The sequence below is a fragment of the Gracilinanus agilis genome, chromosome 1 (assembly GCF_016433145.1).
Source record: "Gracilinanus agilis isolate LMUSP501 chromosome 1, AgileGrace, whole genome shotgun sequence".
Lineage (NCBI taxonomy): Eukaryota > Metazoa > Chordata > Mammalia > Didelphimorphia > Didelphidae > Gracilinanus > Gracilinanus agilis.
In genome coordinates, this window is record NC_058130.1 from 68,287,933 (window position 1) to 68,304,557 (window position 16,625).

General features: G+C 36.4%; 1 protein-coding gene across 1 annotated transcript in view; it reads right to left on the reverse strand.

The window, feature by feature from the left end:
* FAM120A (family with sequence similarity 120A) overlaps positions 1–16,625 on the reverse strand; it is a 146,222-nt gene that overhangs the window by 19,001 nt on the left and 110,596 nt on the right. The window contains exon 12 of the mRNA XM_044670552.1: positions 8,298–8,412. Coding sequence (XP_044526487.1) covers positions 8,298–8,412 — 115 coding nt within the window. The remainder of the gene's footprint in view (positions 1–8,297; positions 8,413–16,625) is intronic.

The following is a 16,625-nucleotide window of genomic DNA, read 5'->3' on the forward strand; positions in this document are numbered from 1 at the left end:
AATAATCTAACAAATGAAGGGTCACTCCCAATTCTGAATATAGGATTCAGACTGTCTGTGTTTTGTTGATTGTTTTTTTTTTAAAAACCCTTACCTTCCATCTTAGAAAGAATGCTGTGTTGTGTACTGGTTTCCAGGCAGAGAAACAGTAAGGGCTAGGCAATGGGGGTTAAATTACTTGCCTAGGGTCACACAGCTAAGAAGTATCTGAGGCTAGATCTGAACCTAGGACCTTCCCTCTTTCTCTAGGCCTGGATCTCAATCCACTGAGCCACCTACTACTTGCCCCCCTCTCCCCCCCAAGCAAGTGTTCTTTATGAGAACAGGATCCTCTAACCAAGCATCTCCTTCTTACCAGTTCCCCTTCCCCTCATATTGTCTATTTCAGCTGCTGTCAGGGAGAACTGAGTAGTAACAATGCAAACAAGATGGGTATCTAAGAAGCTGGCTATTTTATCCAGCTCTATAGGGTCTTATTCACTAGGGCTATCCCAAGCTTTTCACACTGATACAGATTTTAAAAGATCATGGTAGACTAACCTCATTTTGTTTTTGACAAGGTTATCAGACTGATTAAATCAATATAATACTGTAGGCATACTTTATCTACATTTTAGAAAAGCTACTGTGGAAAAGATGGGAATGATTGATTATGATACATTTAGGCAGATTTGCAAATGATTAAAGGGCCAGATACAAAAAGCATTTATTTAGGATTTGGTAAACTTAGGAGTCTTTAGGATGTCCCAGGGATCTGTACTTGGCCTTCCAGTAATTATTTGTTAAATCAATGACTTGGATGATGAAACAGATGGTATTTTATTAGTTCTGCAGATGACATAAAACCAGCATGGAGAATTAAGAAGTTGGATGACAGTATTTTAAAAGATCCTGACAGACTAGAATATTGAGATGAATTGAAGGCGATGATTTCATAGGGATAAATGTAAAATTTTAAAAACAGGTTAAAAAATTAGCTTAAAAGCAAAATTAGAGAAGCATGGCTAGACAGCAATTGTCTCAAAAAGGCAGGGAGCTTTAGTAGGCTAAAGTCTCAATGACTGAGAAGTGTAATATTATAGCCAAAAAAACTTAATGAATTTGAATTAAGAGAAGAAAATTGACCAGAGCAATTTCTGATCATATTTCTCTCTCTTTCTCTCTGGATGCAGAAAGACCAAAATAGTGTCTTTAAGTAGATGAAGAATTATCAGGCTGAAGAGGGATAAGAACTGTTCTGTTTGACTTTAATGAGCTAATGCTGCAAAAATGCCAATTTAGGCTTGATGCCAGTAAACACTTCCCTAACATAGAGATCTACCTCAAAGTGGGATGAGCTGCCTCCTCTGGGGGCAGTGAGGCCCTTCTCGCTGGTAGGCCAGAAATAAAAAGACTTTCCATGTTGTCAGGGGTGCTGCTGTAGACACAGGAGTCCTGACCCTTATTTGCAATTGTTCTCATTGAGTGTATCTACTTGTGTTATCTTCTTTCTCAGGGAAAGAGCTTCCCGGGCTTCTGAGGAGACCTAAATCCACCAGCAATCAGTTAGGACCTGATTCTTCCTCCCCTTGCACCCATTAAACTGCAAGCACCTTGGAGAAAGAGTTCTCATCTTATTCATCTTTGGATTCATAGCTTAATACATCAGCTTTCACATAACTAGACACTTAAATGCTTGATGGAATGAAAAATGATTATCTGGCATGATTTCATCATAATGAAAATTTCACATTATTTAAATGATTCTAAATGTCCCAAGTTTTGCATATACTTTGTGGCATCAAGATCCTAAAATTCTTGAAAAGTCATTAAAATGAAAGTTTTTGTAAGAATAGACCATGTACAAACTGGTGATGGATTCTGCTGTCTGAAGTTCTTCACTAGGAAATTAACTATTTTGGCCAAAGCAACTCATGAAACCATCAGCAATGAGGGGAGTTATCTATATCCAAGAAATGACTTATTTTTGAAGTTGCAGTAATTCAGGCTTAAATGATTAAAGAATATGATTGCCAAAAGCTTTATAGTAAACAAAAAAGAACTGAAAAAAAGAACAGAGCCTATTTTAACTATGTACACATAATCTAGTACATATATGCTTCTAATTTATACTTGTATACTTTCTTTTCATTACAAATTTCAAACAATTTGGGTTTTTCCTTTCATATGCTAGCAAGAATATGATCAACTCGATTATATATGAATGACTCAGTTTATAATCATCCCCCCAAATTTTCTAACAATGAACTGTTTAAGCTACAGTAGTGTCTTAACTGCTTGTGTCCTCCATGCTGTCAACTTCTCAGGGTATATAATAACATTAAACACTGTTTTCTAAGAATAAAAATTAGAGAATCTATTCTAAAACCAAATATGGATGATCTTATTGGTGCTATTAAATCACCCATTTAGTAGCTAGGGCAGTTTACCAAAAACTTTTTTTCAGCTCATTGAATTTAGCTGTGAATTTAATGGGGATACTCCATCAGAAAGGTGGGAGTATCACATACCTAATCTTCTAGCTGTCAATCTAGACGTCCCAATATATTTCATGGAGGAGATGGCATTTGAACTGGTCTTTAAAACAAAGGTAGGAAGTCAAAAGGTAAAGAGGGAGAGTGAGGACAACCCATGAATAGGGAGCTAGTTTGAAAAAAGGCACAACTCTGGGGAAGCAAAGGACAGGTTTTGTTTGGGGAGGGAGATCTAGTTGAGCTAAAGCATTTATGATGCAGGGATAAATAGAAGTAGATAAGGCTGAAAAGCACTGGATAATAAAGGGATGCCAGAAGTCTGAACTATATATACATCTTTATAACGTTTTGTAACATTCAAAGTATTTTCACTTATATTGCCTCATTTCATATCACCACAACAATCTTGTGTAGTAGGCTAAGAAATTATCCTTCTTATGGAAATGAGGAAACTTGGGCTCTAAGACATTATGTGACTCTAGAGGTTACACAGCTAAGTAGACAACTGATAGAGAACCAGGACCTAGGACTTCTAAGCCCTATTCCAAGTCCTCTTTACCCTTGAGCAAGCCAATGAATAACTATGATGAATTTAATTTTTCATAGATATTATTTACCTTTAACGTGCACATTACTACATACCCTTATTACTAGGTTTGACTATGTAGTATTCAGTTTCTGCGATATAAAGTTGGCAACATTTTTGTTCATGTTTCTGAAATAAAGTATTTTGAAAATATGCTTAAATTCTTGTTAGTTATTAACTCATCCTTGTATCTTTATCTATGCATCTCTCCATAGACAGACACATGTCTATAATACCACCTGATTCAGTTCTTATGCTGTACACTTTTTTTATTTGATCCTAAAAACTACCCAGTAAAATAGGTAAACTACTTTTAAAACTATTTAACAAAGGAAGAAACTGAGGTGTACAGAGATCAACAGAATTAGAAATTAATGGAGCAGGAGTTAGAACTCAAAATCTGGTGATCTTTTCATGATACCACTATACATGTTTGTATACATACTACATGTAGTATGTAAAGAAACTATATATGAAAATGTCTCAACAGTTTTATTGATGACTAGCAATCTCACCAGATATAATATTTGCACACTTACTGATAATATTAGTAAGAATTTAATGACCAGCTTAACGTTTATTAATTTTCTTGAAATAACCTTCTGAGGTTTTAATTATAAGATATCCTCATTTTGTAGTTGAGGAAATGACGGCTCTGACTTGCTCAGGGTCACAGTTAATAAGCACTAAGGTCAATACTTGAACCTAGGCTGGCCAAATCAAAGAGCATTACTTTTCCCCTACATAGACAATAGTTACTCTTCTTCCCATCATAGCTATTACAAGCTCCATTTTCCAAAAAGTTGGCAAGGGAAATGAAAATTTCAGTACCCATCAATGTACACCTTCTTCTGTATATTGGCTGAGAAATAGTGAGAATAAATGAGACCTTTTGGGATGTTCTTTTGTATTGGGGAAAGGGGGAAGAAGGAGGGGTGAGGATCAGCTACTGAAGCGAATGAAAATTTTTCACGATTATAAAGTTCCAAAGTAACACTTACATCGATACTCTAAATCACATGTACATATGGGTAAATTCTTTTCCTTTCTTATGGTATTTTTGAATTTTTGGCTTAGAGTAGATGTATGTGAGAGAAAAGTGCTCAAAACAACAACTTTATTTATTTTCATATTTCTTTAAAAGCAATTAGGAAAAATGATGGCAAAAAAATTAGCGTGCCCTCACTTCAAACATGGGAGGATGTCTGCTCACAAGTTTCCATACACAGAATTATTCTGTTTTTATGTTACAAACAAGGAATAACATTTCCTCTTCCCAGTCGTAATCTTAGGCTTTTACAAGTACAAGAGAACACCTTTCAGAAGGTTTACTTAAGTCTCCTTTTGTAAGCTGAGAATCAAAGCTTATGATTGTGAAGAGGAAACACTCAGCATCTCTAAGGTACATCAAGTTACTCCCTCCCTCCTCTCGTCCTCACAAAAGAATTGTTTATTTTACATGCCAGAAATGTGTTCTGATATTTATAAGGATGTACTTATTTAGTTCAAAAGTAATTTTACTGTATCCATTCTAGATATTAGACATATTTAAGTAGTTATTAAAATTAATTCAAATTCATAGTGGTCTTCATAGGAGACAAGGTGAATAAAATTGGCAAAAAAAAACTTTTAATGCAAGATTAAGGGAAGATATTTCTTTTCCTTTATTACAAGATCATAGATTTGAAGCTCTAAGAGTCTTAAAGACCATCTACATCAAGCCTCTTTGGAGATGAGGAAACGAAGGCCCAGAGCCCTTAGGTGACTTGCCAAAAGTTGCACAGGCAAAGAACTAGAATTTGAACTCAGGGCCTCTGTTTCCAAGTCCAGGCCTCTTTCTACTCTACCATGCCAGTTCCTCAAAATGAAATGAATGGCTGGTGTTGGATTGCCAGTAACCAAAGAATATCTCCTAGGAATAAAAATGGAAATACTTAAGAAAATCACTTGATGTCAGAACTATGAAAAGGACTTCAATTATTTCTGATAATGGATGGTAAGAGCACATGAATAAAATGAAGTTCTAGAAAATCCATTTAACTGAATAATTTCAACTTCTACCAAACTCTTGACCAGAAGACCTAACAAAAGTTGCTAAAATTTCAGACAGGGAAGTGTTAAGTTAATGAGCAGTAAAATGGTCATAGAGTAAGACAGCAACATGGAGATAAAGAACAGATAATGGATAATGAACCCTTGAAAAATCAAGAGGTTACTAAAACCATAAACTATGAGCAGAAAATGATTTGAAAGTTGCAGAAAATGTCCTAACACTATTTTAAAATGAGACAAAATAGAAAACATTTTTTAAAGGATCAGATAAAATCATTTTTAGATGTCAATTTTCCACCTGCCTTTTGGAATCTACAACTTCAATGAGATCTATATGTAAATGAAAACTATCCTTACAGTAAAGTACTTAATCGGCATTTTCACAGCTGATGGTGCCTTAAATTTCTTCCCTACTTGGCACCTTCCATTTGGTAACCTTTTTGCTCCCATTGTCCCCAGAAACAGGCAATCTTTTTTAAAAAATAACTTTAGTTTCAAACAAAAAAAACAGATATCACCTTTGTGTACAAGTTGCACTCTCCAAAGGAAAATGGGAATTTCCAAGACAAGCAAGAAAAAAAGCAATGAGGAATGAGATTAAATTAATTATATTCAACATGTATCTTTCTTAAACAAATCAGAATTTTGGAACTGAGACTAGAGATGAAGAATAAGGGAAAAACTACTCTAGTGCTAAGATCTCCAAAGAAGTAAAATATTAAAAAGGTTAGAGTGTGTGTCCATCCAGAAATGGAAAGATGGAATATAAGATGAACTACTAATAAAAGAAACTTGATGGCAAATAAGACTTAGTGGGCATACCTGATACCCGGTGATCTGATTTTCAGAACTGGAATGTCAATATTGATGTAAAAATCTATATAAGAGAAATAGGAAGTAGAGGTAGAGGGGTTGTACCACACTACAATTAAAATATTTACAATACCACTGTCATGCAATATGAAAATGAAGGTGGTGGTGGTGGTGAGGGAGGGGAGGAAATAATCTGGGTAGGAACACAAGGAATGAGCAAACTACAGTTAGCATCTGATTCAGACCAGGTGATACCAAAGCAAAGTCAAAGATATATTTGAATATATTAAAAAAGTATTCTCATTAAAAATACTTCTACAAAATGAGGAAAGTAATGAGACTTTTTTCTTTTTCCAAGGGAGCCCAAACCTGTGTACACCAGTATAAGCAACACCTGGTGAGAAAACTTCCTCTCCAATGCAGATTGACCTCTGCTCAGCAACTTCTGGCCTTAAGAGAGTTGCCTAAAGAACTGAGAGTTTAAGTGACTTGTCCAGGGTCACCCGAATGAGGTGTGTCAAAAGGGAGAATTGAATTTAGGTGCTAAGGACACCAAATCCAGCTCACCATCTACATTGTTGCATTTGATTTTATCCTGGAGTTTGTTTGGGTTTCTATTTTGAAGACAGCAGGAAAGCTACGAGTCACCTGAGCTGGAACAGAGTATAGAGAGAAGATGGTTCAACACCAAAGTACTACATTTAGGAAAACAAAATGAGGAAAATTAAGAAACTTAGCTGAACCTCAAACAAGGGTGACAGAAGAACCTACAAAAGAAATTAAAAAGCCAAAGGGTTACTTGGAAAAAAATGCCTTTTTTGGAAAAGAATGGGGGGGCGGGGGTGAAGGCCAGTGTCCATTCTCTTTAGGGCAGGGACATTTTGGTGGTGGTGTGTACTCTGTACCTATCACAGTGCCCAGCATACAGTAGACACTTACATGCTTGTTACTGCTAAACTTACTATTGACATTTTGCTTAGGAGAATGAGAAATAGGGGAAATGAATGAGAGAATAAGAAATAGCAGAAAAGCTAAATAAGTTAAAAATATCAGAATGCTAAACTTTTTATTCATTCTCTTAAAAAAATCTTTGTTACAAGGGAAAGCTCTATGGATGGGGAGGGGAAAGAGACTATTTGGAAATGAATGTAATGTTTAAAAGGCATCATTTAAAATTTACGTATACATATGTAAGAAAAAGAAGATTTACTGAGAACTCTGAATAAAGATAAAGATTCAGAAAACAATTAAGATTTAGTCAACAATCACCCATATTAAAACACTTTAGAGTTTACAAAGCACTTTTCTTGATAGCTAACTCTGTGATGAAGGTAAGCACAGTAAATGATAAAAAATGTACTGAAAAAATACACAAAGCATGGTGCTACTATATTAAGTAGCTGCAACTCATGGAAATTTCAAGCAATCAAACCAATGAAGGAGCAGAAAGAATTAGAATGAATAGTTCAAAAATGTTCATAAACAAAGATTGCAATATTGATCCCTCCCTTCCCCTAGCTCCTGACTATTTCACCACTCATCTAAGATACACAGGTGGTATGAAGAAGTCCTGCTATCACCATTAAGGACCCTCTTCTCCCAACCCCAAACTTTTCCAAGGGTGGTTGACTGCTCACATGGTTTAAATGAGACTGATGTCAATAACTACACTTCTCTGAAGAAGATGGATAACCACAAGGTCTTACCATTTGCCCTGCCTCTAAAATCTGTAGTCCCTGGCACTGTCATCTGACTTACTTTTGTAACTTGAAGATCCCTAGGCCTAGACATTGGCTTCACCATCAAAACCTTAGAACTTCAGGTCTTTCCATCTGTTCTGCAGCTGAACTTCCTTTCTTGTGTTGTCTTCCCCATTTGAGTTGTGAACTTGTGGAGAACAAGAAAACTTTCTCCCATTTATATTCCCCCAACAATTAACACAGTGCTCAGCACATAGTAAGTTCTTTAAAAAAGCTCATTCATTCATTCATTCACTTGAATAAGAATAATGAGACAGGCTATGTAAAGGAAAATTCAGGCAAGATGGTAAGAAAAGAAGACTAAAAACCAGTTTTGGAATGATTTCCTAAAATAAAGAATTCAAGTTTAATCTCCTATAGCAAAAAAACAACAAAAAAAGCAAATATGAGAAAATTCAGAACATGATAAAGGTAGACTAGAAAGAAGAATGTGTATTTCTAATTCAAGTGAGAAAACTTGATAGGAATTTATAATGAGGAAGAAATACTACTTATGCAAGCCATCTTACGCATTATAAGAATTATAGATTTGCTATAGAAATATTGAACTCAGATGATTACATCATAATAAAGAAAAGCTTCCCAAGAAAACGCATCAAGTTTATTAATTACCTTGAGCTCCTGTAGCTGATCAGGCTCATAAAGTTTGGGAGACAATGCTTGAGCCAGGAAGGCATCAAGTTCCTGGCGACGCAGTATCCGTACTCCTGGCCACTGCACCATATACCTAGAAGGTGAAAAGAATATAATTGTTATTAAACAACTAGGATAAAACATTTCATTGGAGAAAAAAAATAAAAAAAATAAAAAAAAAAAAAAAAAAAAAGAAAATCAACCCAAACTCATTTTCTGAATGCTGAGATAACATATCAAGAAGGGCTTCTTTCTAATCTATCTCTTAAGGTGATGCTATGAATTATTGTCAACTTAATCTGAATGCATGAGAATGTTTTAAGATAATGAAAATAACATCAAATTATATTTACTCAATATTAGTTTCCCTGTGATTCTGAACTCTCATTATTTATGTTATATGGTAGTATTCAAATTGCTAATGTGCAAAGTGAAAGTCATAAATTTACTTTGAATGTTATTTACTTTAGAACATGACAAAATTATAAAAGTAAACCAGCTGAACTTTTCACAATACAAGTTGTCTAAGAATGGAGTGGGCCACCTTGTGAAGCGGTACCTGTCAGTACTATTTTAAGAAATATTTTCCATGGGAATAGTAGGATTAGATAATCTCTCAGGGTCCTTCCAAACACCTGATAAATTCACCTTATGGGGGCAGCTGGGTAGCTCAGTGGATTGAGAGTCAGTCCTAGAGACAGGAAGTCCTAGGTTCAAATCCAGCCTCAGACACTTCCCAGCTGGGTGACCCTGGGCAGGTCACTTAACCCCCATTGCCCACCCTTACCACTCTTCTGCCTTGGAGCCAATACACGGTATTGACTCTAAGACTGAAAGTAAGGGTTATTAAAAAATATAATTAGGAAGATAAGATATGCTGCAAAACATCACAAAACTGCTAAACACTCCCAATTCATAAATAATTTACTTGCTGATTCTAACCTCAAGACTACTGAACTAGGCTCATTTCTTTCTGCATATTGATTTCTCAATGTTATTTTGGTTGTTTTTGAAAACTCAAAACAAAGTATTATTCTTTGTAATTAAGACTCCTAAGTGCACATGGAGATTTTAATGTGACATGCATATAACTGAATGTACAGGCCATACAATCGAAGGTATCAATAAAGAGAACTTATAGCACACCCTTTGAAAATTGCAACTCTAGACTACAATGTCAAATTTGAATAGAAACAGACTACTAAACTATACATAAGGATCCCTGTGGATCTCATATCAACTTAGGAAACCACATATTACTTTATCTATGTTGTACTACTTTTATTTATTTTGTTAGGCACTTCCCAATTAGTTTAATCTACATCAGCAGCACTCAGAAAGTTGCTTGAGGCCCATGGGCAGGATGTTTGACAATGCTGACCAATGCCTAGATAATCAACATTTACAAAAGAGAGTTTAAAAAAAAATGAGGTCCTGGGGAAACCAACATTTGCTATATGGACTTCCTGAATTCCAAACAGAAAGGAAGAAAGCTAGTCTTTTTTGGTAGGCCATTGCCTAGACCCATGGTGGTGAACCTATGGCACACATGCCAAAGATGGCACACAGAACTCTCTCTGTGGGCAGCCAAAGGGAGGTGGGGCCGAGCTATTCATCTCCCCATCTCCATATGCCTGAGGACATTCCACACTTCCCTATCCCTCTGCCCAGCAGCCAATGGGGGCACTTCCTTTATCTCCTCTGGGGGGTTGGTGGTGGTAGTGGAGATGGCAATGAGGTGGAGCATTTGGTCTGGGTGGGGTGGGGCTTGGCACTCCATCCCTAAAAGGTTTGCCTATCAGTGGCCTATATGATGCAATTTAAGGCAATGGTGTCCAGTTGAAATAGAAAAGGATACCAGTGGTGGCATAATGACTTCGAAAACCACAATCTAACATTATCTGTTGTGTATTTATTTTGTTAGGCATTTCCCAATTATGTTTCATCTCATTCGGGTAGCACTGAGAGTTGGCCTGAGAAGTAGGCTGTGGGTCTGACTCCATGGATTCAATTATTCTCCACCCTCTACTTGCCTTCCTTTATTCACTATTACTAGCCAGTCTTTCTGTCATTTGTCATTTACATAAAAATATCTCTCCTCTATATTGTTGCTCTCCATTACCAAAGCTACTCCTCTAGCTCAGGTCGTCCTCATCACATTTGCCTGAACTACTGCCAGACTCCCGGCTGGCTTTGCTACCTCTGCAATCTTTCTCACAGATATCAACGCAACACCCTTAAAGCATTAGTCTGATCATGTCATGCCTCAGAAGATTCTAGACGCTCTCTATTGCAGCTAAGATAAAACACAACACCTGTGGCTTTTAAAGCCTTTCACAATCTGGACACAACTTATATTTTCAAGCTTATTACATATCTGATTTCTTTTATATATTTTACATCACAAGAAAATTAGCCAACTTCACCAAACATTTATTCAATGCCTATGTGCCAGGTACTGAGAATTCAAAGAATGAAACAGTATCTACTCTTAAGGAATTTACATTCTATTGAGGGACAGGAAGGGAATAATGATTTCAAGGAAAATTTAAAACAGTTATTTCTGGTGGCATGGCATTGGAAATTATGGGTGTGAAGGGAGAATCAGGACAGGTATGCTCTTAGAGGTGAAATCTGAGTTGAGTTTCCAAGGATGTGAAGAAGTACATGGAGGAAAGACGAAAAGGATTCCCTCATTCATTCCAGGAATGGAGGACAAACTATACAACAGCAGAGTCTAGAGAAGGAATGTTGGATGTGGGGAACTAGAAGCAGGTCAGTCTGGCTGGAATAATATGAAATAAATATGAAAAGACAGGCCATGGTGGAATTGTAAAAAAGCTTTAAAGCCTAACAATTTGCCATTTATCCTAAAGGCAATAAAATGCCACTCGAGTTTCTTGAAGAGCAATAACATGGTAAAGCCAAAGTTTTAAAAATATCACTGGCAAATTGTAGAAAGGATCAGAGTGGGGAGAGAACAGAAGCAGAGATGCCACTTAGGAAGGCTATTTCAGAAGCATAGGTGAGAGGCAGTGAGAGTTTGCACTAGAAGAGGAGCTGTAAGTGGACAGAAAGGGAATAAATAATGTAAAAAGATCTGTGAAGGGAAAAATCAGCAAAGGTTGGCAATGGACTGGATGTGTCAGAGCTAAGGATGACACTGTGGTTGTGACCGAATGCAGGTGACAAGGATGGAAATATCTGAAAAGAAATAGTTTAGGAAGAAGTGAGGGTTTTGGGGAAAAGAAAGGAAATGCTAAGGGGACATTCATTTCAAATGTCCATAGGTGGGTGGGTGTGATGTGGGTCTAGAGTTCAAAAGACTAGGATTAGACAAACAGCTTTGGGAATTCTCTATATAGAGGTAGATTGTGAAACACAAGGGAATTGATAAGATCATTAAAAGCATGTGATCAAAGAGAAGAAAAGCAGGTCCAGACTAGAGTCTTACAAAGGGAATGAGACCCAGACAATGATTCAGCAAAGGGAAATTGAGAAGGAACAGCCAAATAAGAAGGAAGAAAACCAGGTGAAAAGTGCCATAAAAATTCAAGGAGGGAGGGAAGGTTAACCACATCTAATATTTCAGAGAATCAAGAAGGATAAGGCCTGAGAAATAATCTTTGAATACAACACTCCATGTACTGCCTTCATGTTTGGTATACACTCCCTCCTCATCTATTAGAATCCCAAGCATCCTTTAAGGCTTAAGCTAAATGCTACCTACTACAGAAGTCCTTTCCCAACCTCCAGCTATAAGAGCCATTCCTCAAAATACCTATATTGGCCTTGAACATGCTCTGTACTTACTAATGTATGTAAATATTGCTTTCTCTGACAAAATATAAGCTACTTGAGAGCAGAGCACATTAATTTTATATTTATATTTATATTTCCAGTGGCTGCAACTTATATGTTTATTGACTGACTGATCTCTAACTCCACTCTTTAAAAAAAAAAAACAAACCCAGTTATTTTATTTTCACTTTTATCAAAATTAACAAACATTTATTAAGTACAATGCTATGTGCTGGGAACAAAAAGAAAGTCTTACATTACGATGCTTCCAATAGTTCTTGCCAATTTTGAAAAGTCTTTAATTTCTCAATTACTATGCATATATTTTCTAACTAGTCTCTATTCTTGAGGAAAAACAAGTTGCCCTGCATAATTTGTCACCAGGATGTGGGTAAACTACTAGTAAATGAACAGTAGATTTAAAGTGTTAATTCTTTTTGTGTGCTGAGGTAAACAGCTGAAAATAATCATTTTGGCAGAAATATACTTCATTTAAAGTAAAACTATCAGCAACTACTAATGTATGTTAAGATGAAAACTTTCACCATTGTGTTTTTGAGCTGGCATGGTCATCATCTACTCCAATCCCCTATTTTCTTTTATAAGCTTTATTTTTAGTTTTGAATTCTCTCCTTCCCTCCACCATCCACTGAGAAAGAAAAATAAAAATAAAATCTGTTATAACAACAGTAAAAGAAAACAAATTCTTGCATTAACCACAACCAAAAAAAAGGGGGGGGCTCTAAACCATTCTTTGAGTCCAACACCTCACTACTAACTGAAGGTGGGCAGCATGTTTTATAGGAAGTCCTCTGGAACTGTTGTTGGTCTGCATTGCCTTTATTATACTGCTGTTACTGTATAAAATGACTTTGCATCAGTTCATACAAGTCTTCCCAGGTGGCTCTAAAACCATCTTATTCACTAGTTCTTATCACACACTATACCATCGCACTCATAGATCTTAATGACCTCTTGCCATTTCTCAGCCAAGAAAGGGAGGGAGGCTCAGGAAAGCTGCTCTGTTCTGTTCTCCCTCTCCACTGTGCTGAGGACATATTTTGATTTTATCTGCCCACTGCCCAGCAACCCAATGGGAGAACTTCATATGGGGCAGATCTGGAAGGGGAGCTGAGAGCTCAGTTTCTACTTTTGATATTTGATGGTGGATTCTTAATTTGTTGGGGTTTTTTTGGTTACATTTCATTGATCTGTTTTTTCTCTCTTTTATTCATGACAGGGTATATAGATATAATTTCTCTCCTAACTACTGCTTTGGTTGTATCCCCCAATATTTTGGTACTACTATCATTACCTACTGCTACAGTAGCAAGAGTGCTGGGCCTATAGTCTGGAAGACCTAAGTTCAAATCCTGCTGAGACAACTACTACTATGTGAAGCTAGGCAAACCACTTAACCTCTGCTTGGCTCATTTTCCTCAGCTATAAAATGGGGATAAAATAGCACTTCCTGGCGCTGTTGTAGAGAATCAAATAAGATGATGTTTATAAAGCACTGAGCACAGGGCCTTGCATATAGTAGGCATTATATAAATGGTTATTACCTTCTCCCTTTCCAATACCTTTAAAGAAATTATTGCTTCTATGATTTTTTTCATTACTCCACCTATTCTTTGTGTAATAATTATTTCATTTTTAATTTTAATCCTCTTTCTGAGGCCTTTTTTTTGCATATAATTTTTACTGCATTTGGATCAGTAATTTGCATTTAATATTACTGGTTTTTTTGCATTTGTTTACAAGATGTTTGTGCTTTAATACATGGTCAGTTTTTCAAAAGCTATCATATATAGCTGAGAATAGACATATTCCTTTATATTTCTATTCAATGTTCTTTTTTTTAAAAAAAACCCTTACCTTCCGTCTTGGAGTCAGTACTGTGCATTGACTCCAAGGCAGAAGAGTGGTAAGGGTAGGCAATGGGGGTCAAGTGACTTGCCCAGGGTCACACTGGGAAGTGCCCGAGGCCAGATTTGAACCCAGGACCTCCTTTCTCTAGGCCTGGTTCTCAATCCACTGAGCAATCCAGCTGCCCCCTCAATATTCTTTAGACATGCATTGTATCTAACTTTTTAAAAATTCCTATCAGGTCCTTCACTTCTCTTTTGTGCATTTATTTATTTATTTGTTTGTTTGGTTAGCTTTATCTAGGCCCGACAGGGAGTAAACTTACAATTTTACTATTCTCTCCAGTAACTCATTTGACTTTTCCTTTAAGAATTTAAATGCTAGAGGCAGCTGGGTAGCTCAGTGGATTGAGAACCAGGCCTAGAGACAGGAGGTCCTGGGTTCAAATCTGGCCTCGGGTACTTCCCAGCCATGTGACTCTGGGCAAGTCACTTGACCCCCATTGCCTAGCCCTTACTATTTTTCCACCTAGGAGCCAATACACAGTATTGACTCTAAGATGGAAGGTAAGGGTTTATTAAAAAAATTTTTTTTTAATGTTAAACCTTTTGATGCATGCTTAGTATTGATATTAATTCATTGTCTGTGGTACCTTTGCCAAAATGTAGCATTCTTGTTTATCACTTGTAATTAGGTCTATTTCTACTATTTCTTTTTTCTAGGCTAATGACTGCTACCTCTACCTTTTATGTTTTAGTTATAAAATGACAGATTCTGCTCCAGTCTGTATTTTAACTCTGCCTTTCTGTTTCAAGTATCATCCTTGTAAACAATTTATTGAAGGATTTTGATTTCTAACCCGTTCTGCTTTCCTCTTGTTTTATGAGTGAATTCATGTCATTCATCTTCATTTACAACTGGTAATTGCATGTTTCATTCCATTTTATTTTCTAATATTTTCCTTGTTTTTTCCAAATCCATCTTTTTTTTTTTTTGCCTTTGATTATTATCCCCCTTAAACTAATTTTTCTCTTATTGCTTTTTTCCTTCAGCTCCCTTTCCCTTTTGATTCCATTAGATGAAAGGTAGCCTTTACCCAACCATGTGTATTTGAACACTTTTCTTTCCTTTTACTAATTTAGATGGGAGAGAGGTTCAGATGTCACTCTCCCTATCCCCCATTCCCTATAGAATTTTACTTGTATACTCCATTTGTATAAGATCAATTCCTCTCTTCTCATTAGTCCCACAGTGTATGTAGTCCTCTTCCCCATCCTTTCTATTCAAAAGACAGCTACATATATCTCTTCCTCATATTAGAATACAGTTTAACTTTTTTTTAGTCTCTTATGATAGCTCACTCATGTATATTTTTTAAGTCTTCTTGACTCTAGTTTGTATGTCAAATTTTATACTCAGCTCCGATATTTTTACTTCTCTATTTCATTAAAGCTTTATTTTTCCTCTCTACAGAATTATGTTCGATTTTGTTCTTAAGTTATACTTTCTTAAAATCTAGAACTTATGCACTTTGGAATAGCATATTTCAAACTGTACTTCTTTAAAGCTGTGATTACTAAATTCTTTCTTCCTTACTGCTTTCAGTATTTTTTTCCCCTTTGATCTGAGAGGTCTCAAATTTAGCCATGATATTCCTGGGACTTTCTATTTTGGAATTTCTCTTAGGAAATGACTGGTGAATTTTTCCCATTTCTTTTTTTTTTTTTAAATTTTAAACCCTTAACTTCTGTGTATTGTCTCATAGGTGGAAGAGTGGTAAGGGTAGGCAATGGGGGTCAAGTGACTTGCCCAGGGTCACACAGCTGGGAAGTGTTTGAGGCCAGATTTGAACCTAGGACCTCCCGTCTCTAGGCCTGGTTCTCAAGCCACTGAGCTACCCAGCTGCCCCCTATTCAATTTTTCCCATTTCTAACTTGCACTCTGTTCAAAGCGATCTGGGCAGTGTTCTTTAATGATTTCTGAAATGTCTATATTATGTTTTTGGTCACGGATTTCAGGTAGTCCAATAATTCTTAAGTTACTTCTATTTAATCTCTTTTCCAGGTCATATTTTCTTCTATTTATTTTTTTTAGTTGTTGTTGAGCATATCAAGCTGAATTTTTTCTTTAAGGCTTTGCTTATAGATGTTTTTAGGTCATTCTTTTGAGTCTGTGCCTTGAGCTTCACAGTAAAAGCTCTTTATGATAGAATTCTTTGCTCAGTCTTCTCATTTTTTTCTTGAGTCTGGACTTGACATTAATGCTGGGATCTGCATACTTCTAGGGAGATCATATGGCCTGAGCCTCTGTATTCTTGTGTACTTCTGCTTTCACAGCTTAGGTTGGGGAGTCTGTCCACAAGCTTTCAGTGTTTCAGAAATAATGGGATCTGGAGCAAAGTATGTTAACTGCCCCCCTTCTCTGAGCTCTGAAAGTATGACACAGGTTTGAGTCTCTGGTTGGATGTAGACTGCTGAGTGACTCAGACACTAATAGCCCATAAGGAGGTTCTATAGATCCAGAGCAAATGAAATGCTGGAGCTTTTGGTCTGAGATCCCTTGGTTTGGAGGCTAGAACTCTCTGGCTCTGCTCCTGGGATCATAGCTAATCCTTGCTTCTGAATTTATTCTTTCTTT